The following is a 27,617-nucleotide window of genomic DNA, read 5'->3' as shown; positions in this document are numbered from 1 at the left end:
GTTTTTTAACTTCAGGAAATTGATGACGGTTCTGAAGACTTACTTGGATACTTCCAGCCGAGGGGAGCAATGTGAACCTATCCTAAGAACTCTGAAAGCACTGGAATACGTTTTCAAGTTCATTGTTAGATCAAGGACATTATTTTCACAGTATGTACCCAGACTGTTGCCATTTATCTAGTAGTCCAATATCAGAAATGGAAGTGGACCTGAGAAATAGGAAAAAATGATTCCAAACAGAACCGTGTTTTTCATTCTTAAAAATAAAACATGAAAACTGGCAACTGGCATAAGATACAAACATTGCTGAGATTTTTTTAGAGAGAGAATCTTCAAAAATCTTCTTTGTGATCCACAGTGTAAGTTCCAGAGATGTATTTAGTAGTAGCAGCAGATTTCAAAGGGTGATTATTCTTTGCATCAGGTGGCTTGGCCTAAAACTAATGGATGGCCAAACATTGTGACAGATGGCTTGAAGCTGGATGCTTGTCCTTGAGATCGTGGTGTTCAGCAGCTCAGACTGTGCGTAGAACAATGTAGTCTTCAGTAATCATTGTCCAGCTGAATTTAGAGTTTCAGATCTCTGGTTAAGGAATTTGGAGGGAAGACTAAATGGACTAGATACGTATAGCTCAGCCAAACAAATAGGGCATGGTATTTACAAGCGGTATTCAGGCTTAGGGAAAAAGGAGATGGAGACCATGAAGGAGATAAAAGCTGGAAGGAGAAAAACTATGCTATGGTAACTGTGTCCCCCGTTTCCTCCCCTAGCCTTTAAGGACTCTCAACATAGCTGACAGATCCCAACCACATTTGTTTTCTCTCTTCTGTTCTCCTTCGTCTTTTTCCATTTATCCTTAACTGGTTTCTCCCTAGTACTTTTTCTGTTGTCTGTCTGTTACATTGCTGAAGATACAGTGGCAAAAGATATGCAGTGGCAAACTCGGGACTGTAGGTAGACCGGGTGGCTGGCAGTTGTGTTTCTGTTTGGCAGTTAACAGAACAGGAAGGTGTTCTGTTTTTATCTATCTTTTGCTCAGTGGGAGCTATAATACATTTTTTCTCTGTTATTTCACTGCTAGTTTTTTTAAAAAATCCATGTAGCTTTATAGTTTTGTAAAATTAAGTGTATTTGATGAATTGCGGAGTTTTGGTTGAAATAGAAATAGACTCAGAAGTTACTTGCTGCTACTAGATAGTCCCTTAGAACTATTCTTGTCTCGAGGAACTTTGTATTTATAGATAGATACAGATAAACAAGGTGAAAAGTTGTATAAGGAAGGAGGAGATGGTGCTCATGAGAATAGGAAGTGTTGTGTAGAGGATTATGGAAAATTTCTCTAATGGATGAAGGTCAGAAGGGGGGGTTGTGTTGCAGGGAGAACTTTGATCTCCATTTTAATCCCTAGTATTTGCTGGCAGCAAGAAGTGGACAGTTTATGGTAAGCTAGGTTACTGCAATGTGTTGGATATTTGAGTGGTTAGCTATACGTATCTATTCCTTTTATTTTTCACTATAAATGCCTTAACTGGAGGTTTGAAACTCTAAATTCAGTTGGACGATTATTATTATAGGCAGTAATAGCCCTTGCAAATGGTAGCTTCTGGCAAAAATAACCAAACAATGAGCAATATCATCTGATACTGTATATCCATCCATAGCTGTTGTGATCTAACTTTTTGCAATCAATTTCTTATTGTCAGACTGTTCATAAAAAAAAAGAAGTAGAAAAATTGGATTAATGTATTTTCTTCCCATGAGAAGATTTAGGATTTACGATTCAAGTACTTGACTTTGAAGGGTTGAGATTAGCCTTCTTGGAGACAAATATTTTGAAAGAATGGAGCTGAGGCAGATCTTTAGATCATTCTCTCATTAATTTGATGGGTTTCTTAAGAAACTAAGATGCCTTGCTGAAAGGTAAGAGACATTACAAAGTGAAAATTGTGTAGGAAAGAGATGACTAATGACTTCTAATGCTAGACATAAAATGAAAGACTTTTTTTGTCGTATAGCCAGGCAGATGCATTGAAGGTAACCAAGTTCTTCTTTAATTTGCATTCATTTGGTCCTGTTGAACCTGTAGAAATGTAATGAAAGCAGACTTTTCTTTTTTTGCTTTCCAGTCAGCTGAACTAAGGTTATGTCTTGCAGTTCAGTGACTACGTTTTGTAGAAAAGTCACATATAGTAGCCAAAGGTTTACATAATACAGACACTGAAAAAATGAAAGATTTGCTTTTCTCCTTTCATTGGCCTAGGGTTGTTTTTGTTGATGAAATTCATGTACACTGTTGTGATGAAATTGTTTCCAAAGCAAATAATTAGTCATCTTTTAAAATTTGCCTGCAGAACAAGTGATTTTAATTGAAATTTAACACAGAAAATTGTGTCTAAATGGAAGCTAGATGATGAGTCAGGAAATAGAATTATCATTCTACCTGCTTAATTTAGTCCTGGTGTAAATTTCAAAAGCATGTTTAATACATGTTTCGTGATGTTCCGCCTCTCTCCTTGCCCCACAAGTTTAGTCAAGAAAGCTTCAAATTTCCCCTTGCTTAAAAAATAGTTTTAAGAAACTTCATTTACTCATGCAAACGATCTTGTATTGTCAAAAAAAGCTGCATCACTGCATTAGTAGTGTGCATCATGTATGTTGTATACATGTAGATATAACTTTTCCCCCCTCTCAATCATGTTTTGCATCTTGGGGTTCCTTTCCAATAAATGACTTAAATCTCATTGATGAGCATTGGCCTAAGCAGCGCAGAGGCCATGGGCCTGAATAGTGTACTTCTCGGTGTTTTCCTTTCCTCAAAGCTTCTTGCCACTCACCGTATGAATAGGACTTTTGATTTTTGCCTTGCTGTAGACAAGTTCTTAATTAGGCATTAATTCTTCTATTAGGGCCTCAAGTTTCAAGTTGAAAAGAAAAGCACATGGCAGTGCAATACATTACTTTAAAAAGAAGGATTTTTCTCTTCTGATAGAGAAGGCAGTACATCAGAGGTGCAGCTTTTAGCGTACAGCATCCTACATGCATTTCAGGCTTCTCTTGCCTTGGCCTTTTTCTTAGCTTGTTTTTCTTTGCCCTTTGATAGCTGTTTCAGATAACTAATTTAAGATGTCACCGGGGTTTTTTACTCTTTATATAAGTAGCATTTAGTAGTAATAGCTAGTATGAACAGTACAGGAGAGGTAATCTGAAATATTCAAACTTTAGGACAGGAAATGAAGAAATAATGGAGTGAGCTTAATTTTAATGTGCTTCTAAGCATCAGGTAGAGACTTGTTTCAAAAAGCAGACTGGTTAATGGGAACAGTAAAAATAGCTATTTTAAAAGTGGCAATAACAGTAGAAGAAAAACAGTGATAATATGTGAAAAATACCCTAGAGTAGCTCAGTTGTAGTGGAAAAAAGTCACAAAATTTTTTTTCTGTAGAAGTTACTTTGAAAGTGAAATGATTTGTTTTATAAGCTCAAATCTGGGAGGCGTCATTCTTTAGAGGCTTTTCAAAAATTGAAAATGCTTGTATTGTGTTCAGGCTGAAGGACTTTCACACAATATGGTGAATAGCAGATATAACTCACTGGTGAAATATAGATGTACATAATATTGAATCAACTTATAAAAGATATTTTAAGGTAATGCTAAATCTGGTACATTTAGGACTATGAAACTTTATGATTCTGAAAGGATAATCCAATGCATCTTATCAACAGATTATATGAAGGCAAAGAACAAACAGAGTTTGAAGAATCTATGAGGCGGCTCTTTGAATCCATCAACAACTTGATGAAAAGCCAACACAAAACTGCCATTTTGTTGCAGGTTGGTGTGTGCTTGGAAACAAGCTGGCTTTGCATTTTGATACGGTTTTGGTTTGTGGACTTTTTGGTTTTCTTTCAGTTCTTTTTAAGCTGTGGAAGAGACACTCATAGGAAATTTATCCATTGTGTCTCTCTTGTAATTCCCCTTTATTGGAAGACCAAGTTGTCTAGTAACGTTTGAAGCCTAGGTTGAAAGGGTCAGGAGATAGATACATTTCTATAATTTTGTGAATGAAAGAACCAAAACACAGATGCTGGAATCCTACAAGGAATCTAATGAAGTGAAGCTTCCAGTGAGAGCTGAATGTTTAATTCTGGAGTTTTTTCAGGTACAGTTAAACAGGGATCTTACTATAAAGTTTACTTTTCACACTATCAGCCTTTTGGAGGTGTGTTATTTAAACAACTGAAAGTAGGATCAATGTTTCCTGTTCATGTCTATGTTAGTTATTTTAACACTTTGGAATCTGATGGTTTAAGAAAACTAGAAAGAAGGGATCTGTTAAGATCATGAATATCAACTATTTGGTAGGTAGTTCCTAATATGTACCTAATATTTTTATTAAAATAGAAAACTATCAAGGCTTCCTATAAAGTAGAAAGCAGAAAATTTTACTGGACAACTGCAATATTGATGCTTCATACATTCTTTATCGACTCGTATTTACTGGGCTTGACTTTTCCTCTAGTTTTGTGTTTTGATTCCTTTTGCTGTGACTTACACAAGAAATGGAAGCCAGTGAAAAATTCTCTGTCTTTAATAAATCCTCGGGTGGATGAAGTTGAGATTTGTGTTACTTTACACTTTGCATAGAATGTTAACATGCAACTGCAAAAGAGCTAAAGAAGAAAATACTACTGTGATTGTATAATACCATGATGATAGTAATGTTATAAATGTGTTTGAAAATCATTCAGATACTCTGTCTCATTGTTTGACAGTTCTCTAGAGGCCTTCCTGGGAATAGTTTCTATGTTTGAAAGACACTGCATCAGAAGCAGGAGAAGCTTTGATAGAAGAATAGTCTTTTTTAGGCTTTACTATAAAGTAATACTGAGATAGTTTATCTGTTAATGTTTGTTCTTGTGATACTTGTACTGTATTAATATGTTAATTAACAAATGGATCTTGGAGGCTGTTATGCTCTTCAGGAGCTGCATGTCATGTCACTTCGTGCCTCCCTGCCTTAATCTCAAAATGATTGTGTGGGATTGTCCGTCTGTATTTGCTCTGATGAGCAGTGTAGTTTCTTCTTGAGAGTTGACAAGAAATACTGGTAGAAGACTATTTTGATTGCTTAACTGTTGCTGGGACACATTAATGCGTTTACAAGTGGCAATGCTGTGCAATAGCTGATGGGTGCACTTAAAAACAGGTTGTCGTGTAACACTAATGCCAGTATGGCATTGGATGTGCTGATGAATGTTGATTGTGCTTACTGTGATTCACATATTTCCATATTTAATGCTCGTTCTTAATATTACACCTGTTTAGCAAAAATATACTCTGTCTTTGCTGATGCTCTTAAGAAATAGGAGAACCTTGAAAATATAGCTGAAAACTTCTTAGAAGGACTGAACAAAAGATGTCTATGCTAATTTTAATGAGTATGTAAATATGTTTTAAAGATAGACTAGCTATTTAACAGTTATGCTTTGCTCAATAACATCTTAAACATGAATATTTTTGTTTTCTAATAAGTGCTGTCAGTTGTGAAAAATGGGTCATATTTGTTCTTAACTGTGAAGCAGCAGTGCACCAGCTACTTTGTTTTCTTTTTAGCTGAAACATTTCATGGCAGATCTGAGGTACTGGTTTATATCGTAACTTTGCTGTTGTCCCCACTACTGATAACTCATACAGACATGTTTCTGAAAGAAACCTACTAAAAGGTTTCTTTACATACAGCAAATAAAAACTACTACATTAATATTGTAAAATTCCAGTAGAAGCAGCGTGGAATGAGAGGGGTCTCTATGTAGTTTAGTTCCTGCTGCTGGAAAGAAGTTTATTGGAGGGGGAAAAAAAAATAAAATTAAAAAAACCCCAGACCCACTCTGTCTTAAACTCCATAAGCATGTCAGTCATTGTTGCTTTCACAATGGACAATATGTCTTTTTGTGCTTATTTGGAGGAGACTTCTGTTATGATACTTTTGACTCCTGCTCTGGTAGGTGGATATGAGTTGTCCATGACAGGCCAAAAAAATTGAGATAATTTCTGCACTAGGTGTGATGGGGCAGAAAGGGGTAGAAATATATAAATTTGTAAGTCTGCGCCTCTGCCTGAAACCGACACTTGATTTCCCTCCCCTCAGCCCCCCTATTAAGTTTCGGGATGACAGTGATAGATGTTGTAGTAGTATATAATTAACTTCGCAGTGGAAGGGGCAGGTGATTGTACAGAGATATTACAAATACACAGGACTCCATAGGTGTTATCTTGCATACCCAGAGAGGAAAGTTCACAGAGTCTGTTGGAGAAATAGACAAATAATCAGAGTATCAGAACAGCCTTTAAGCTGTCACATTTGAAATTATCATTGATATGAATTAAAGTGGAACATAGATTGATAAGATCAATTGAATGAGTTCAAATGGATTACACTCTGAAAATAACAGAGAAGAAAGTTTTAGGAGCCCTGAAGAAAGTTAAAGTAATTGGGTCTTAACTCTTATATCACCCATGGTTGTCCAACTATCTCTGAAGCTAAACTTTAGAAGATTTGAAGAATTTTTTTGAAACCTGGTATGTTTGTTGGTCTCTGCTAGTGATTTTTTGATTAAACTTGGAACTCAGGATTTTAGTCAATAGCAATTTTCCAGTCATTTTTTCTGATAGCAATCATACTCAGACTTGTGTTGAATATTAAGTCAGGAAAAGATAGTTTATAAAATTATATGTCGTATGAAACAGCGTAGTCAGTGCCAGAAGCACTTTATTGTTTCAATGTAACTTTATCTTAGGAGTGATAGCTTGCTTCCTTATCTGTTACATTCTGTGTAAGTTTACAAAAAGTTAAAAATCTGACTTTTCAATCACTTGTTCTAAAGTTGGCTGAAGTGGATAGATGCTTTGACTTGTTTTGCTGCCTGAGCTTTGAGAAAGGTAGAAGTCTGGTTATGTTTTGCAGTACTGTTTATATAAGCTTTGAACTTATATAAGCTGAAGACTGAGTTGTTAATTTATTATTAGAAAACTGGAAATTTACATGTAAATCCGAATTAGCCTTTTTTTTTTTAATCTTTTTTCTTCTGGAATTGGTGAAACTGCCTGTCTTGTTTAAGGATACAGACAGAATGTTTCTCAACTTCAGCATCACATGAAGTTGTTTTACTACAATTAGGATTATAATTTCAGCATCCTAAATTTGCTGATGTAAAGCATTTCCTGATGTTTGAAAGCAACCATATGAGTGACCTGTTTTAAGGTCGTGGGAAGTTACTTTGTAAAGAGATTTCTCCTTGTAGGCAAGATTGGGAATGTTATAAATTCACTAGTATGAGTATCAGTGTGGAAGTGCAGGGTAAGGATTCCTCCTTTTATAAGATTTTTCACAGATTTTTCTTATAATTATCGAAAACAACGATTTAGGAACTTATACTGACTTGCTGGTGGTGGCACTGATCTTCCTAGATGCTAGACTTAAACCTTTTAAAATTTATTTTGGCGGGGATGATGTTACAGTTCTGTTTCATTTGTCAGTTGCTTCTCTGTAGCCATTGCTGATGAATTTTTTTGTAGAGAGAGTTTTCCCTAAAGTCTATACTTCTGAGGATAGACTTTTTTAAATCTGGAAATGTGGAAATAAAGTTCCAGAAACTGAAAATAGTTTGGTCAAGGCAGAGCCTGAGCGTAAGGGGGAATAAGGAGGTGTTAGTACCTTCTTTCCTCTCTTTTACCTATCACGGGAAAATATCATTTTCTGCAGATACGTTTTGTGCCTGTGTGAGTCAACCTATAGTTCTGGGCAATAAAGTCTGATGAATTATTTTAAAACTTTGCATTATGTATTTTTAGAAGGTCATATTGCTGATGTCCGATTTGTAGTCTGTCTGTGTGTCCTTTCATTGACAAGCTTGTGCTTTCAACCTTAAATTACAAATCAAGCCCCAGCTTCTTTTCCACAAACTGTTTTATCCCCCAGCTGACACATCACATTTGACCTACAGATGGTCTTGTCTGTTGCAAATATCGACTGTACCCAGCTTACTCATAGGCTCTGATTTTTAGAAAGTAGTACTCCGAATTCTATGCATGCTTCCAGAAACCTTCTATAACACGTTCTTAAGGTCATGGAAACATAGGAATAAGAAATTATGACATTGAAAAGAGTGTTAATAATGTAATATGAAGATGCTACCTTTCTCCTCTCATTCTTTTCCACACATTTTTGACCCATCTATAGTGCTGCAGTAGATGCTAAGAGCTTAAATCTGTACAGAGATGCATAGATTGCTTGTGAGAGAAGAAGGCTAGAAGAGTACTGACAGTGATACTTTGATTCCAGTGTACAATAGAGGATGGGTCTCATGGGTACTTGAATTTCATGAATATGTATAATGTAATGTTGCAAGAGTGCAACTAAGAAAATAAGCTTGGTCAGGAGTAAAGGTTAAAATAAATTTAAAATGGTTTATTGTGTATGTATGAAATAATTTTCTGCAGTGCTGTGGGTTTATCTGTATCCTGCTTAAAAAAATTAATCTCTAAGGTCTGAAGAATGCAGAACATCTTTTACCGCTTACTAGGAGATTTTTATGACTTCATTAAGGGTAGTGATCAATTATGTCCATAGTGCATCATTTGAAGCAATTAACACAAATGAAAATTGGGAGTTTAAAACAATGCAGGCCCTTGTTACTGTGCTTCAGTTGATGCTACAGATCTGCTGTAGCCTTCCCATTTCCCTCCTTGTGCAAGTGCAGAATAGGGAATATGTGGGAAGGCAGACAGCACAATAGACCAAGTGCCAGTGGAGTACTGCTTGAAATATTTTATGGTCACTGGTGGCCTTATCCTTGATCAAACATCTTGCACAGTAACTGTGAATTGGTGTAAAATGAAATTCAGATGCTGCTACCGTACAGTGTCTTCATATAGTATTTGTTGCGTGAAGAGCAAGGAACAACATTGCTGAAGTAAAACTGGGGCTATAACGAGTTTCTAGCCCACCACAGTTATCTGTACGAGTATTTTAGATAGCCCCAGTTTTTCAGTCTTGTGTTTTAAGAAAAAATAAAATAACTTTTTTCCCCAACCTATTTCAAGGAGCTAATAATGGTAAAGATCAGATGAAGAGACTTTATCTGAAGGCATCTTAAGCCAGCATTGACCTAGTTTGAAATACTGTAGATGCCCTTGCCACAGACTAAATTCTTTTTGAATCAAGACCTGAATATTTCTCATTAAAAACCCCGAATAAACAAAGAACCCGCAGGCTACTACAGTGGAAGCTCATAGAGATAAAATGATAGCTTTATGGTGTTTAAAAGTCTAAATGAAAGCCCTAAATGAGAGCCATAGAAAGCTGTGCTCAAGCATTTGCAATGCCCATTCATAAAGCTTTGTTTACACTAATCTTTGTATGATAGTTCAAATGAATTCTGCAGGGGAGAAGCATATAGTTTAGTGGTTAAAATAGGAGTAGTCCTGAGCCTGATTCAAATGTCGTGAGAGTGTCTTGTGACTTATAGCCATATGTATTTATTAGCAAGATGAGATTTTTGCCCTATCATGCTAAAGTCACTGACTTTCACTGTTTCTTCATAGAAACTATCAAATCACTTTACAACAGTCATTTCTGAAGCCTGACATGAGAGGTGGAACCTGATTTTGTAGTGTTATTTTGAAAGCATATAACTGAAACCTGAAGTGTTTTCACTTAAAAACAATGCTAGGCCTGTGTCGAGGCAAGCATGAAATACTCGAGAATTTACCTAGATGAGTGCAGGGTAGAACACTTCCTGATAATTTTTGGAATTAGTAGGTTTTTAAATAATTTGTGTCACCTTATTGTAACTTAGATTACTGTATGCTGAATTTAAGAGATGTAAGTAGTCAAGAGTTGAGTTCCTTTGATTCCAGGTTTACAGTCTTTTTAGAATTCCTATGATGTGTAGTGGTAGTTCATAACTAAAAATCACATTTGCTTGTAGTTATTTCAGTTTATCCCTTATTGTAGTTTAAAATATGTATAGACTTCAAGGGCTAGTGGAAACATATTTCTGTTTGGGCTTTCTAAAAGTCGTTTGGGTTTTGTGCTTTGCCGGTATAAAAGGGAGAGTGTGATCTTTACTGTTTTTTACAGTCCCTAGAAACAATGACATAAAGCAAGAGTTACTCCTGTTTTCAAGGTGAGCAGTGAACTCCACTATTCCAAGTGAAAAGAAATTGTGCCATTTCAGCGTGCATTCATTGGATAACGTGCTTAATCAGTCCTGTAGCATGCACCGTATTACCTTGAAGCTAAGACAGTAAGCGTCTATGTAATGCATAGGTTTGGGATTTGTTCTGATTTTTTTTACTAACCTAAGATGTATCATGGGTGGAACAGGCCTATTATGAAAAAGAGAGCTATATCAGTAATAGAAGACTTCACATTACTGTAACTTAGTTTTTAGCAGAATGCTAATAGAAATTTACACCCTAAAATGGCACAATGAAGTAAAGCTGTTATTACCTTTGTAGTTCTCACAGTCTGGACCAAGAAGAGGTTAGTCAAATTAAAGCATAAATTGATCCTCTTTACTATGGTTGGATTTAGCAGCATGTAAACATAATCAATGTGATTATTTCTGTTTTATTCAGCAGAAAGCAAAGCTTTTTGCTAAGAATTATTGCATGCTAACCAAAAATCATGCTGTGGTCAGATTTTTTGATAAGCAAAAATGTGTTTTGGCAAGAAGACATTCTGGTTTTCATCTGAAATAAGAACAGAGAAAACAGCTAGTTCGTTTTAGATAAAGAAGTACCCCTAGAGGTTGTTTCTTTTGGCAGTCAGTGATTGTGCAGCATCTTTATGCAGATTTGAACTTCGATGAAAAGGACCTGCTGTAGTTGACCTGTTGAAATAGCAAGATGGGAGGGAAGGAAGAGATGGATGTCCTGCTTCAGACCTATATCACTGTGTCCAGCTTCTCTTTTTTGACATATTATGTAGCCCTTTTAGAACCACAGAGTCTGTTTTTCTTTGGAATTTGTTACAGCTGTCAGCCAAGAAGTATGGCATATCCTTTTGGATATGTGAAGTGTTTGAGAAAGACAAGCTTGTTAGTGGGAAGATAAGTCACAGGTCATTTTGTGCATGTAAAAATCATTGCAGGCAGCTCTTAATATCGAAAGCAAAAGTAGAGAAATGAGTGGACAGTGGCCCAGCAAATGTCAAATATGTTTAACATTTTTGCTTTTTGTTGCAAGATTTTTCAGCTAGATTTGCTTTCAAAAAGTATTACAGCAGCTAAATACTTTCAACCTACAAAGGAGCTTTATGACACCAAGTACTGCAAGTTAGTCTTTAAGGATATTAGCCTTAAATGTTAGTGATGACTTTGAGCCTGAAAATTACCTGCTTAAGTATTCTTGTCCATGTAAGAATAATAACGTGTCTTTTTCTTACCCTTGTCATCTTTTAAGTTATCACTATTCCACTACACTGTCAAAGTACACCTCAGAAATCAGGAGGAGAAGATAAACCATCAGATAGGTTAGCTGCAGATGGTTGGGTAGGTGGAGGACGCTCCAGTTCATCTGTTGCAGAAAGGGTAGCTTTGGACTGGAGAGATGACTGTCCTCCTGACTTCTGCCTCCTGCAGGGCACATTTCTGGGGTGGAATCTATACCAAGTATAACCAAAGAGTTCCTGCTTTTATCAGTGCTGAATTTACAATATTTGCATCGTAAAGACAGTCTTACCGGTTTACAAAGAGAATATGATCTGCAAAGATGGTCTTAGCCCTTCCAGTGGTCTACAAAGAGAATATGACCTGCTTGGTGTATGGTGAAGTTCCTCTGCATATCCTCAGCATAAATGCCCTTGTGTGACTAGTAGTCTGTGGTGAATTAATACTCAAATGTGATGTTAAATTTCAGTCTGAAGAAAGCAGTCTAAACTTATCATTGTTTGTTTTGCATGCATCTGTTTCAACAGCATGCTCTCTATTGTTTGCATGGTGTACATGTAGATAAATGTACAAAATTAACACAATCTATATATGAATTCAGGTTGCTGCCTTGAAGTACATACCATCAGTTCTTCATGATGTTGAAATGGTCTTTGATGCCAAGTTACTGAGGTGAGCTGCTTTTGAACATTTAGTAGATGTGTCACATGGTATATACAATGTAACGCTGCTGTAAACAATAAAAAAGTGGTGGAACTCTGGGCGTACGTTTTAAACAGGGAGTTCTGATCCGACTTACATGATAACAGAATTCATTATGGAGGCCCAATACATTAGTAACTTGGTGAATAACATGAGCGAGTAGAACAATCTATCTCTTTTTTCTCCTCCTCTGTCCTTGCCCCCCTCTTGAATAAGGCCTATTCCAGAAAACCAGATCTGATTTTAGCAGTTTGAAATAAGTATCTTTATTTGTGAAAGATAAGTTGCCTCCACCACATGTGAAAATATCTCTCCCTTGAAAATAATGGAAAGTAATAAGTGTTTGTAAACATGGTCTAAATCTAGTACATCCTCATCTTGTTTCTCTTTAAAGTTTTCTTTCTAAACTGCTACTGATGTCAATGTTTGTGATATGGTAAATAAATCTAAGTCTTGAAAAGAAATAAATGTTGTCTTTTGCTCTTTCTGTCTTTATTAACACATGGTGAATTCTTCTGTGTGATATTTATGACATTTTTTCTTTGCATGCAGCCAACTGCTATATGAATTTTACACTTGCATTCCGCCAGTGAAACTACAGAAGCAGAAAGTGCAGTCCATGAAGGAAATAGTATGCAGCAACCTGTTTAAAAAGCAAGGTAGGTATAAAATGCCTTTAAGGTTTAAAATAAATAGGTGTGAAAATGTTGACTGCCTTACGTTTTGTGCAATGCGTGTTTGAAATTGAGTAAAACTGAGAAAGTGTGAATGCCAGAAATCTGACCTCTGGAGAAGATTCACCTCTTTCTACAAGATGGCTGTTGTGTAAACTGTGGTTGCTAGCCTAGAACAAGGAACAGGTGGGTCCAGAGGAACAGTTTTGTATGTTATTCCTATGATAGAATGGTTAGATGGATGGAACTATATGTATTCTTCCAACCCATTTGCAAGCTCTATAGTGAAATAGGAGCATGAAGTGAAACCTTGTGACCACAGCTGATGTTGTATAAGGCCTCTGCCTGGGCATAGGAAGAAAAAGTCTGATTGTGCTGTAGTGTAGCTCAGCTGCAATCCATTTATAGGCATTATGATGGTTTTAAAAGTCTAGCAGAACTTAGTGTTTTTCTTCACCATTTGGACAGGATTGAGAAGTGGTACTGAAGTGTCTTTATCAGTCTTGTGCTTAGTTCTCCTTCACAGTGTCACAGAAAGGGAGTTCTTTCTGAAGGACTCCTAACAGAGAAGCCCAGTTTTACGTGGTTGACTTCATCTTCATTGTTAAGTGTTCTGTCTCCTCTCTTGTGGACTGGATGGTTTGCTTCTCACTCAGCATCTTACTGCTGTGTAGAAGACCTCCAGAACTTTGAAAGGCACACAAACTACTCGGATGGCTGCTTTGTCAGAATTTCAGTTTCTGACCATTTATAGATAATGATTCTAGGAACTTGATGGTACAACAGTGGTAGCAAAGGAGTAGAGGGAGAGAGGATTGCTCTGCTCACCTCATTCCTCTGTGTTGCTAGAAGAGTAATGCAGTTCTAACTAGCTAGGACAGATAAAAATTCAACTTTGTTTTAAGACTTGTCTTGCATTCTATTGAGACTGAAATGTGTATTGTAAGCTATAACAACAATTTGCTGTGTCTGTGGTGTTTTGAAACCATTATAGATTTCCTGGACAAAATCAAGACTGCTTACTTTAATTTGGATAGTATTTTAACCTATATTTATGTTAATGATTTCATGGATTTTTTTTTTTTTTTTAAACTATGTGTAAGATTCAAGGTTGCTTGAATCAGTGGAACTGAAGTAGCTATAGCTTGGATATCTGCAGACACTGATACAAGCTATTACAAGCAGATCCAACTAGTTAGTTCTCAAATATCTAATTCTGTGTTCACATTTTTTTCCAGTAGTTTACTGAATTTGTATTTTACATGTACAGTCTGATATATCATTGCATTACGAGTTCCTTTTACTGCTGCTGCTTCTAAGATCCAGTCCTAGTTTTATCTCTACTACTTGTGGTGAGTAGCATTTAGACCAGAAGGAAAAATAACCTCTCACGAAACTGAAAGACTCTTGGGTTAAAATAATGAACTCTTGATCTTTCTAGAATTCAGTTAGTTACCTTGACTGTGTTTAATACTGAGAAATTAAGTGTAGCTGTAAGCTTTTTGTGGTTGGTGTGTGTGTGCATTAGTAATGATCATCTGTGCAACCTGTAGCTATATAAGATACCAGCCTAAACTCTCAGGGTATGAAAGTTTTGGTTCATCTCCAGTAAACCCGCTGCTTTGCTATCTGCAAGAAGAGTTAGAGACCTAAAGCAGCTGGGTAATTCTAGTTCTAATAGCACTAAGGATATTGCTTGTTTTAATCTACCTTTTGCTAACTTTTATCTTTTTAGCGTGATACGATAGTCTCTAGTTAAACATTACTTTTCTGGAAGAAAAACTTAACTTTTTATTGTCCTGTCTCAGAATTTCAGAAGACAGAGAGTAAGAGCAGGCACTGCTGTGGAATAACAATTGTTCGATAATTTTTCTTTAAAGAAGCTTGTCTCACTGAAATACTTTGTTAATGGCTCACATATCAGAAGTGTTGGTCTGGACAGCAGACCCATGCTTGTATAATAAGGATTAAAACCATAATAAAGATCCCGAAGGAAGCTAGTTGAGCATACAGTAACCTGTGTGCTTTACAGTTCTATTGGCTTGCACCTTTTAGTGTACATCCCACAGCTCCTTTCTTCTGTATCTATGTGTGCTCCAGAGGAGAGGAACATGGGGTTTTGGATTCCAAAGATGCTACCATTATAGTCTGCTTAGTGTGGTTCTCACTTCATGTGTTTAACAGGCCTTTGCTTTAGCTACGATCTGTTAATGCAAAATGTTCTGTAAAGCTTTTACTGCTTGCAGATAAATAATAATAATAGATGGCTGTTTGCTTGTAGATGTGGCTTTTAAATGCAGCTTGTCTAATGTCTTGAAATATATAGCTGGTCTACCTCAGAATGTCTTGTGAATTATAAAAAGGGTAAATGTTTTCTGTTTGTATATTTTTAAGATAATAATGAGTAAGAAATTTTGCTAAGAGGATTTCTAATTCTGTGGAGCTTTTATAAAAACAATAAATGGTGTTTTTTGTGTACTACTGACCAGATAATCAGTACATTTTAATTTTTCCCAGACAGGTAGTTAATGGATTCATTTAGTCATAAATTTAGCAATTAAAAACTAAATAATGCCCAAAACCTCCTGTGCTATTTTTTGCTAGTATCAAAGGCTTGAAAGCAAAATCAAGCAGTTAAGACCATAAAGGCAGCATATAATGCTTAAACCATTTGCTAGCCTAGCTATTTTACACTGGATCCTGTATAGCTCAATAGGTCATTATAATCCAAATTTGCACTAGTAATTGACAGTTAAAGTGTATGCATTTGATATGTACAAATTAACAGCTTGTTTATATGCTTATGGTGATTACATATGCAGCATCTACCTTAAAATGTTTTTACTGTAATACTTGATAGGTAATTATATAATAATACTTAGTTTCCGTTGTTTTTAGAGGAGCCTGGTGAAATAGACTGATCTTTTTTTAATTACTAGTTTAAAGTAAGAGATGATCCTCTTAGTTTAAGAAGTAGTTGCCCAAAACAGAGAAATCAAGTGGATGTCATTTTAAAATAAAGCTAAAACATGCCCAATTTGTTTTAGCATTATCATGCAATTGTTTTAGCAATATCATGATATATATAACTACTGTAGCGGGGAGAGGGTCGGGCATACCTTTTTACTATCCACAGTGCGACCTGGTCAGGGTCAAATAGACTCTTGCAAGGGTATTTTGCTTTTCATGAGAACGTTCCATGATGCAGTTGTTGTTCCTCTGGCACTTAGTCTGGCCAACTAACAATGTTAACTGTTGCCTCAGTGGTGTTACCCAAGTATCTGCTAAGGCACGTAATCATAGAGTTTGTTTTTTGGGTGATGAACTTACAACCTTCTTTTTACCCAGTCTGCCCCTACATTAGTAATGGCAGAAAATCTTCCTTGGGATAAGTTCAGGGTGTTTTCTATCTAACATGTTTTGTGATTATTTGCATTTATGTTTTGTTTTCATACTGGTTGGATTTAACCTTCAAGGTGTAATTACCATGGGGGAAAGTCCACAACGTATTTACGTGCAGACAGTGAAGAATGTGACAAGGACCAATACACTTTTAAGTATCTCTGACACTACAGTAGTATGAAAAAGTTTTTGTACTGTGCTATTGTAATATTGTGCACAGTAAATAGCAAACAAGTCCTTTTTCTTGTACATTGCTGTGGTTTAAAATAGAAAATTCCAAAGACGCTTTTATTGCTCTACATTAAATACAATTGATTCTAAAATTAAGCGGGTAGAGGACCAACTGCGTGTGTTGGATGTAGACAATGCCTGATTCATTACTCTGAGCAAGGAGGTGGAAGGTAATTTACAAGAATGAAAGCCTATATGGTGTATCACATAATAGGATACCGCATGATAATTAAGGTAAGATTGCCAACAGTATCATTAACTAAAGTTCACATTTATCTAGAACAGGTAGCATTTTCTTCTGACATGAATATGGAATGTATTTAACTACATTTCTAATTACAGTGAAGTCTATTAATTTGCATGTGTTTCAGATTATCCTCCAGGCTTTAGTATTTAGTCTCTTTCCATTTAGTTCATTATAGTTCCAGTTCAGTTCATTTACTTCCATTCCCAAGGGTATTATCTTTATAATTTAATGGGATTTCATATATTGGTATTTCTTTTCCTTTACCCGCTGACGTTCACAGTATTTTATAAGGAAGAGAATTGTGAAAACATGAAAATATGTTTTCAAAATAAAAAAAAATGGCCAGTGAAATTTGTTTTTATTAAATGAGTTACACATGAACGTGGACTTGGAAGTCTTGAGGTTAAGCTGAAATTATTGCTGTGTGTTCCCAGGCTTTCAAAAGATTTCACTGTAGACTGTCAAGGAAGAGAGTGCGTTCGTCAGATAGGATGCACGGTTCTGTTGACTGCTACTGTAACTGATCTTCAAAAGCTCCACAGTGCTACGGCACTTGTACAAGCCTTTAAATTACATGGATAGATTTTAACGTTGAGGCATTGATTTCTTGTTCCAACTCTGTAACTATAAAACCCCTTACAGGGGTTATGGTGGTTTGGGTGTTTGAGTGGCTGAATGTAGGAAGACCGACGCTTTCAATTGCTTGTACACTTTCACCATACCGTTTAGGAACATTCTTACAGAATGTGCAAGCACATGCACAGGCATTTATCCAGTTCTGTCTTCAGACAATATTATGTCCTTCTTGATTGGAGGACAAGAAATCATGTTAAACTTACTTTTTGACACTTTCTTTCTACATCACTCGATAATTCATTATTTAAATATATCAGAGGGAAAGAAATGTTGTCCTGTCCTCTATAAGCACCCCTAATGGGATTTCAAAGTTTCCTTTATGATGTAAGAAACTGTCTCCTGTCATAGATCTTTCCCTTTGTTTAGTGGGATGTAATGGACTACTCTCTCTCTCTCGTGAAATTCTCTGTTGGACCCACCAAGGAAAAGTTTTATTGGAATTGCTTCATTTCTATGTAAATCTACTTTTGATGCTTCACTAGGTTTTTTTTATGAAACCTATTATAAAATGTGTCTGTATTCACACTGCTGCTTTTGACTTGTATTCTCTCTAGAGGTCCATTCCTGATTAGGAGTTCATGCTGTAGCAGAGTACTGAGATCTACTCCAAAGAACATAAACTCTAAGTAGGTCACACAGATGGTCACTGGCAGGAGTGGGAACAGAGTTTCAGTCTCTTGGCTCGAAATCCAGGTCCTCTGCTCACTGTGGCTGTAGACATAGCTACTGCATGTTCAGCATATGCAAACCACTTGATGATTTTGGAAGAACAACAGTAAGAGACATATGTTAGCAGCGTGGGGTAATTTGCCAGATGCCTGAAGAAATGCTGAGTCTGTAGTATTATTTTTTCTCCAAACTGAAGAATGCTTTGTATTGTACTGTTGTTTAAACAAGATAGGTACTTGCATGCATCAATAGTTAGGCTAGTTTCCTAACATTCATGTGTATACTACTGAGTTTTACCTGTGAAACGTTCTGATTCTTTCATTTCACTGCTTGACAAGTATTGGTGGTTCATGTGTTGGTGATCTAGAAGAGCAAAGATTTAAGTCAGATCTGAGATTTATCCCTTAAGGAATACACATATAAATGTGTCCTAAATTTTTGAGGTGCAGCTGAGGAAAACTGTCAGTAGGTTGATCCTGTGCTATGAGTATCATGTATGTTATTAATTATATACAGGTTAAACTATGGCATCTTTTCAATTAGATTATGATCTTAAATACTGTAATATCGTATTTAAGTAGAACAAGTGAAATAAAGTAGGTGAGCTGTAATATAGCATGAAGTGAGTGCAGATGGGTTTGGTAATGGTATGTTTTTGCGCAGCAGAGCCTCAGCAAGCTACGATTGTCCTGCTAGACTCTTTAACTTTTCTGTCTGAAGGAAACAGGAATGATAATGACTTGTACTTTCATGTTCTTTGGAATTCTTCTTTCTAAAGCTTTGAATTTGTTATGTGGGCTATGACCTGTCAGGAGATGCAGGTTTGTGTTGTATAATGCCTACATTTCACAAGGAATGTAACGCTTGATTTTTTTTGTTTGTTTTGTTTCTTTTCTTTTAAAGATTTAACTGTAAGTCCAAGTTGCAATTGCAGATACATGCAAGTCAGGGTCAACTATGAAAAATTTTTGAGTTAAAATGGTGGCATATAATTGGCATGAGGTCTGTATGGTCTTCTCTATGTAATCCAATTAAAGATTTAGAAAGTAGTGTATTGTTTTTTTCTTTAGGACTGTGAAGAAAAAAGTTTATAAAAAAAAACGAGAAGGAACACTAATCATTTCTGATTAAGCATCTTTTGGTTTAATTATTATTACCAGAATTGAGTTATAGGTACTGATTTTAATTGTTCTTGTAATCATAGGTTGTATTCCTACTGATAAGAGTTCTTAAGCCAAAGCTTTGTTTTTTGATTTTCTGTGATTGTTTTCCTGCACTGTTTTCAACACCACTTCTCAATGTTTTAAAATGTTTGAACATAGGAGGTTGTTAATGCATTTGACTCTCCCATTTTTAGCTACTGGGAAAAATTCGAAAATATTCACTGTTCTTAAAGTCCTTTACAATGGTTCTCTGTTGAAACACAGCATCTTTCCTGTGGATTCATTCTTGAATTTTGTGCTTAGTTTTGAAAAGACTCATTTAAGAAATACACTCTGAGAGTAGGTGTTTTGTTGTTTGTTGTTTTTTTTTCCCCTTCCTCCTTTTGTAATAAGCAGTAGTGTTTCTAGGTACATTACTTTTATAGCATCACTTCAAATCCTGTGTTCATTTTTTTGCCACTTCTATTCCTGCAATATTTTGATATGACTAAGGATGGTGTATGCATGTCTGTAGATATTTGTCTGCATACATTTGTGATGAACACATGTAGATTAAAGCTATTACTTTCTTCTGTTTATGGAGGAGTAGGTGACATGCTCAGTATTGCTACTGGTAACTGTTTCTTAGACTTGACCCAGTATGGCAGGTTTTTTTAGTTTGGGGGTTTTTTTAGATCTTGATATATAGAGGGAAATCTAAATCAAGTTAGGTGAACCAGTTTTAACAATGAACTTCTAAATGTATGCGTAACAACTCTGTTTACAACTACTTCAAGTAGGAAAGAGAGAACAGAGACATGTTACAGAAGCTGACATGAAGCTGTTACTTTAGCTAAATTTTGTGTGTGGATTAAATGAAATGTGGAAATATGCAAGCTGGAATTCCTAAGTATTCCATAATCCAAACACAAGGCAATCTTAAATCTGCTGGAGAGGATACGCTGACAACTGTTCACAGCAGGCTGGCAGACTATAATGATTGCAAGCTGGAAAAGGCACTGAACACTTAGTGTTGTTTTGACTACCGCAAAGATAGTGTTCGATGTTGCCCTGGCTGCCTTCGAATACATGGCATTACTCAGCTCCCATGAGGAGTGGTGAACTTGAAGATACGCGTTGAAGTTGGGAAGTGGATGTGTTCTGCAGTGTTACGCTTGGTCACAGTGGTGTGCTGTGACCATTAATGCTGTACCTATTCTGTATCTAATCTTACTTGCTGGCGTTTGCTTTGAATAGTCAGCAGGTGTGGTGTGCTGGCTTCATAGGATCAACCATTGTGATTCGCCTTCCTGTGTTAGTACTAGGTTCCAGGAAAACAAAAGAATTTGCGTCTTACAGTGCTGTCAAAGTCTGTAGGTGACCTATGGCACCTCCCCTTTCTGTGACTCTTATCTAAACGGTGAAATTTGAATTTAGATTTAGCAATGAATAGAATACATATACAAATTTAAATTCATCATTTTGGGCTCCCAGCAAAGAGTTAAATGGCAAATAATAATGAGGGAAGACTTTTATTATAAAGATGCTTGCAGTTGTGAACAGATGTGCTCTGTGAAGAAGCATGGTGTTTTTTGACTGCTATCAGAAGTCTCTCCTCGTCAAAAGAATGTTGTTCAATGATTTAATTTTTAAGACTTTGCTCTAAATCTGTATTCAGATGACACCTATGTCCTTATTAAATTGGCATGCCAGTTTTTAAGTGGGCATGAAGCCATCCTAACAGATGGATATGACTACAGGCATGCCATGGATTCAAGAGTAGTGTTTCCTAAGGGAGACAAAAGTTGTGTTAAATCTTTATTACCATTTTGGCTACACATATGAGGCAGTCAGGAATGCAGCCTGTCTGTGTTTTGCTGAAGGATACCCAAATGTCTTTTTTAATGACATTATTGCATTAATGACTTAGAGTTTGAATTTCATTTGCCTGGTACAGAAGAAATCATTAGGTGTCTTCTGAAGGAGAAAGTGAATAGAGAGGTTAAAAAAAAACAAACAAAAAACCACAACCAAAACCGAAAACATGTAACTGCTTAATCTGCTATGAGAAGGAATCTACCTGTCCTTATTCAGGAAAGTGCTACCAGGGAACTTCTCTCTAAGCAGTGTGTTGGAATTGGGGTTGATAAATACGTAGAACAATATATCTTTTGACAGACCTTGATGAAATAAATGCAAGATGCTCAAACTGTATGTTGATGTTTTGTGTGTTCAAATACAGCTTAGGGCAGCACATGTTTTCTTCTGGCTTCTAGAAAAAAAGCCAGTCAGAACAGTTGTTTTTTCATGGGTTTGAACATTAAGAAAGAGTGTATCTGTCTTTGCTGGCAATCTCATCACATCGTTTATGAAGCAAAAAACCAGCTAGTGCTTGAACAGGCATCTGCCCTTCCCCCCTCCCCATGTCACTCCCCCATCTGTCCTGAGCTGTCTTGGGGTGGGGGAGATATGTGTGGATTGCTTAATCGTAGAATTATAGTATCATTTAGGTTGGAAAAGACCCTTAAGATTGAGTCTAGCTGTAAAACTAGCACTGCCAAGTCCACCACTAAACTGTGTCCCTAAGTGTCACATGCACCTTTTTTAAATACCTCTAGGGATGATGGCTCAACCACTTCCCTTGGCAGCCTCTTCCAGTGCTTGATAGCCCCTGAGGCAGTTTCTTCTGATCCTGTCTCTTGCTACTTGGGAAAAGAGACCAGCCCCCACCTCACTACAACCTCCTTTCAGGTAGTTGTAGAGAGCGAGAAGATCTCCCCTCAGCCTCCTCTTCTCCCAGACTGAACAGCCCCAGCTCTCTCAGCTGCTCCTTAGAAGATTTGTTCTCTAGACTCTTCACCAGCCTTGTTGCTCTTCCTTGAACACGCTCCAGCACCTCCATGTCATACTTGTAGTGAGGGGCCCAAAAACTGAACACAGTACTTGAGGTGTGGCCTCACCAGTGCTGAGTATAGAGGGACAATCCCTGCCCTGCTCCTGCTGGCCACACTATTCCTGATGCAAGCCAGGATGCCGTTGGCCTTCTTGGCCACCTGGGCACACTGCTGGCTCATGTTCAGCTGGCTGTGAACCAACAGCCCAAGGTCCTTTTCTGCCAGGCAGCTTTCCAGCCACTCCTCCCCAAGACTGTAGCACTGCATGGGGTTGTTTTGATGCAAGTGCAGGACCTGGCACTGAGCCTTGTTGAATCTCGTACAATTGGCCTTGGCCCATGAATCCAGCCTCCCTCTGCAGAGCCTTCCTACCCTTGAGCAGATCAACACTGCCGCCCAGCCTGGTGTCATCTGCAAACTTACTGGGGGTGCACTCAGTAATGAGTCCAGATCATCAAACACTACCACCGAAAATTTTACTTTAGCATTTTCTTTTCTCAATTACTATCTTCTAAAGTTTTCTGAATTATTTTTTCTCATTTTTCCTAGCCAATGACTTGTTCATGCTCAAATGAGCTCTTTGCTCATTTGCTCATTTTGCTTACTTAACTTGTGCAATGATACCTTAGTATTATAATCTGGAATTTACGTACTCATTCAATAAACTTTTCTTTGTCCCAAGATAATAGAGGGATTTCGTATTTTGTATAATATTCTAGTGAAAATATTTTAACAGGTTTTTTGAAGATGAGAAGGCATGACTACAGTTTTGTGTTAATACTAGTCCACCTGCAGGCTTAGGCTGAGACCAAGGCTTGTTTGCTACAAATGCTGGTGCTTTTCAGTTATTTTGATTGTATGTGTTCATCAGAACATCTTGGACTTGCATCTTCATATAGGATGACTTTACCTGGTAGAGATCTTATAGAATCTGTTTAATTTTCCTTCTCTAAGACTATTATCTTTTGTTGATGAACAATGTTCTAGAAGTACATTATCTGGGTTGTTTACTGTGTCCGAACTGAAGTAGTTCTCCTGTATTGCTGTAACTAACAAGCTGAGTTTATCTAGCAGCCAGCCACAAAATACAGGCATATAGCCTTAAGCTAAACCAAAACAACACAAAAAATACATTTTGCTTATAAAAATATATTGACCAGTTTTTCCATTGATTACAATTGCAGATTTTTCCTTTAAAAAAAGAAATAGTATAGCTAATGCTAGTTAAATGGCCTTGGAATTTCCGTGTAGCTTGACACGTCAACATTGTTCACATCTGAAAATGCACTGTAAATAATTGATGAGCTGCATATTTTAAGTCTTTTTAATAGATTTTTAATGTATCAAATGTGGATCAAATTTTAATTTGTGATGCAAAGTATAACTGGGAGTAATGAAGCTTGCAGAGTAATTAGCTCTTAAAACTGGAGGAAGTCAATTATACATGCTACTTCAACTGTCCTCTCAGTACAATAGAAAAATTTTGTCTGTGCAAACGGCGCTGCTTTCTTAATGTTTAAGTAGTGTGGAATGGCTTTATGCAGAAGAAGAGCTATGTCAAAGAATTGTTTCTTTTACCAAAATACATGTGTGTGTATTTTTTGAATGAGTTACAGACAACGGTGGGCATTTTGCATTCTGGCAGGAAATGTTTTAAATGGCCTCTGAAACCCTGGTATGGAGGAGTTTTAAATTCAATGAAGTTTACCTTCACTCCCATTGAACATGTCCAGTGCAACTTGTAACTCACAATCTCCTCCACGCTTCCCGATTAGTGATTAATGTACACATAATATCGACCTTGAAATCTTAGCTCTTTTTCTGTATCAGTACTTAAAATGCATTTCAGCTAAAACACAGGATTCCCCTTGACCAATGACTTTCAGTCTAGTCTCTTACTTTGCTTTTGAAAGAAAGCTCGTTAAGTATAGATTTTATTTATTATCCAGTTGCTTCCTGTAACTTTAAAAGCTACCCAAAGAGATTTTTTTATATTTGCAGACATTTCGAGGGGGATCTTAATGGCTTAAAAATTGAGCTGGATATCATTTTGGAGGAGTGGAGTCAAGAAGTATATTTATCCTGGCAGATGTGAAACTGATACGCGCATATAACATCCCATCCTCTTTGTGAGTGGTGAACAGTGGCTGAGATGTCATGTAATTTGATATGACTTACAACTTTGTTGTGATGAGCAGGCCTGTTAGCATGACAGTCCCTACTGGTTTGTTTTTTTTTTTTTTTTTGAAGTGGAAATGTTTTAAAGGCACTATTTTTAAGAATGGTAGTTATGAGAAAACAGTTGCCAGTTAAATTTTTCACATGCTGTTGATTTGGAATCTGTGTTCCTATGACACGTGGTTGCAGATTAGTTAAAGCTTGGATGTGTTTGTCTAAATACGCCCATCTTCATGTTGTATTAATTGTCGTGGTTATTTTGTCTATTCTGGAATGTTAATGTAATAGTTATACATCCTTATAAAAAGTGGAATTTCTACACAGCAAGTTTAGAGCAGACAGCTAGTGACACAAAATGTTGCTGTTTGTAGACGTAGATGTAACTGCAGACAGGTACGTACAGTGATGCTCTATGCAGATGAGCTTTATCACCTGTCATTTGGGTTAGCGTATTGGATTCATAATGCTATAGGAAGGATGGAGGGTTTAGCTTGTGATGAATTATTCCTTCAGCACTTCTTGCATGCAGTAAGAGAATCTGAAAAGGAAGATGAGAATGAGGCAGAATGGGTATCAGAAAAAAGAAACTGATTTTTTAATGTCCCTCAGTACTTGCTGCATGTGTATTTTCACACAGGTTAAATATACGTGAAGCTATCTTTGCCTCTCTACTGATGCTGTGTAAGTGCTACAAACTGAATTGACAAGAAATAGGTTTCTCCCATATGTGTTTAGAGTCATGATTTTGATGTCATCTCTTCTGTATAGGAAACCTTGATGTTTGAGTCTGTGGACGGAAAAAATGACTAGCCCTAAGAATGTTATGATTTGCATGTATATGTATATATGTGGAGATGTGTCTTTGTTCCTATCTTTCTTACAGTCTTCATTCACTTTCCAGAGATTCAAGCTCTAGCAGTCTCCTGTAAATTTCATGTTGTGTGCTGGCACTTACTTGTTATCAGTAGTTGGCTACTATCTTCTGTTTCTGAGGATTAGCAACTGGTCACTTGCAGTGCACCAAGTTAATGCTACGCTACCATTAATTAGCAATTTTTGCTATAAAGTATCATGGAGTAGTTCAAGTTGGAAGGAACCTGCGAATGTCTCTAGTCCAACCTCCCACTCAAAATGGAGTTGGCTGTCAGGTCAGACCAGGTTGCTCTAGGCTTGCTCCAGGTGGGTCTTGATAACCTCCAAGGACAGAGACTGGGCAACCGGATTGTTCCACTGCTTGGCTGTTGTCCTGAGGAAGAAGTTTTTCCTTCTATCCAGTCTGAACCGCTTGTTTCAGTTGTGAGTCTATATTTTTTTTTTTTTTTTTCTGATCCACTTTAAGATCTGTTAAATGTATGCTGTCTTTCAGTAACAGACTGGAAATCCACTGCAGTCCCATTTTAATTTATCTTTTGCAATTTCATAAGGAAGTTCCTTGCATGTATCTCACTGAGGTGGTGTGCAGCTTCTATCTCAGCAGTGTATGGGCTGTATAGAGAAGTTTAAAGTCTGGCAAATAACTCTTTCAGCCCAACTCTTGCTGTGGGCATGAAATAGTCATTACCGTTTCAGAGAAGTGGGTGTTTATACTAGTAGGTTTAGCAGGTGTTTACACTAACAGGCTTATGGTCTTTTTTCATAACCATCACCAAAAGTAACTTGGTTAGAAACAAATGTTATGTCCAAAGGAAAATCTGTCTTTTGGAATGGTAAGAACTTTGATGGATGAATCCTGAATTGACCGTACTACGGACTGTTTCCCTCCTGAATAACCCTAGACTGTTGAAGGACAGGTTCCACAGACTGTAATGAAAACAGAATTAAAGTTTGTTTTCTAGCTTTTTCAGAAGTAGATAGGTAGTCTAATTTACAACCTGTACTTATTTGTTCACTGAGTATGTAACACCTTTATTTAAAAACCGTACTATGACATTTCAGCAAGTTTTAAAGGTATTGCATACAACTTTTAACATTGCTAATGATTTTTCTTTAGTTTTGTTTAAGAAGCTAATGGTGCTGTATTTGTTGCATTTATAATTAGTTATTACAAGTGGTTGATATGAGCAAATCAAGAAAGAATTTGCTAATCATCAAATTACATCTCAGCTTCAGAAAACTGTATAATGTTTGAAGTCTACAGCTGGTGACTATGAATCTTCAGTACTGATGACTTTTGGAGGGGAGTTTTCCTCCGTCTTCATGGACACAAATCCACACTGAAGTGCTTTAGGAGTGTTAGTATGCCCTGCCAGTATGCGCTACCAAGTGCTTTGTAAGTGTAGCTGTTTGGTTTCAGAATCGGAGGGGTACTCTGTGGCCTGCGTTAAGTCCAGAAAGCTTGTCTGTGTGCATAATTGGTCATATAAATGAATTCTAAGCTGTGTGAAGTTCCTTTTTATGCTGCTCTTTGAACAAGTGTTGTGTTAATGTGTGTTCTTTAATTGTTGTTTTACTCGTGAGTTTGTAATTTAGTCAGTGAGTAAGATTTCTCTTGTGGTTTGGAACAAGGGTTATGGAAAATCAGATGAATACCTTTTTAGTCATGTTGTGGCATTACCCCGTGAGTAGAGATACTTTCTGAGACAGGAAATTATACTGCCCCTTAGACGTGATTAAAAGCTCCTGGCTTGGAGCTGTTACTTGAAATAAGAATCATCTGCATGGATAGCCTCTGTTGCTTCATCTGCAAAATATAGACATTTATAATCTTTCCCTCTCTTTCTTTCTTACCCTCCTGTCTTCCTGTACTAGCACCCTAATGTGGGGGCTACTGAGCCCCTGGCTAGTTCTAAATCACACTGGATACAATTTCACCATGTCTCACACTCTGCTTTATTATCAGTGAGTATGCTGTATGTCTGGGTAAACATGACCTAAATCGTTCTTAAAAGGAAAAAAAAGTTACATGCTCATATTTGTTTGCAATAAGTAGGAAGTTCTCTCGTTTTGTTCTGTTATTTTTTTTCAGAAGCTATGGTGTGAGGTATTGATAGAAAACAGTATCCAATTGGTGATACAAATATTTTTCTAAAGAGTGAAGATGGACAAGAATTTTAAGCAATAAGAAATCAATTGAGTGGAAATGAGTAAGAGCTTCAGCTCACTGCCTGTGACTAGAGTGCTTCTGTAGCACTGTACCAATTTTATTCTGAGATGGAACCTCTGAAGCTGCATTTAGCTCTGTTTTCTTCCCAGATTATTTTAATAAATATAACAAATCTTTGAAGCATCTGATCAGCGTTATTCATGCTGTTGTGCTGTACTCTTTTTAATTACATCGCACTGTACAAGTAAGTTGCTACTTAAATCACTCAATGGCATGTATCAATTAGAATAAAAAGTGTTCTGTGTCTTTTATTCTTAGGCAGAGGGTGCCTTCACTGAAGTTAT

The 27,617-nt window shown here is 36.8% G+C and overlaps 1 protein-coding gene across 1 annotated transcript in view; it reads left to right on the top strand.

Moving 5' to 3' along the window:
• DOCK2 (dedicator of cytokinesis 2) overlaps positions 1–27,617 on the top strand; it is a 203,232-nt gene that overhangs the window by 39,014 nt on the left and 136,601 nt on the right. The window contains exons 22-25 of the mRNA XM_075442046.1: positions 16–150; positions 3,725–3,833; positions 12,057–12,127; positions 12,710–12,816. Coding sequence (XP_075298161.1) covers positions 16–150; positions 3,725–3,833; positions 12,057–12,127; positions 12,710–12,816 — 422 coding nt within the window. The remainder of the gene's footprint in view (positions 1–15; positions 151–3,724; positions 3,834–12,056; positions 12,128–12,709; positions 12,817–27,617) is intronic.

This window comes from Opisthocomus hoazin, chromosome 23, assembly GCF_030867145.1.
Source record: "Opisthocomus hoazin isolate bOpiHoa1 chromosome 23, bOpiHoa1.hap1, whole genome shotgun sequence".
Lineage (NCBI taxonomy): Eukaryota > Metazoa > Chordata > Aves > Opisthocomiformes > Opisthocomidae > Opisthocomus > Opisthocomus hoazin.
The sequence above is the reverse complement of the archived record's forward strand: the minus strand, read 5'-3'. Positions and strand labels throughout refer to the sequence as shown.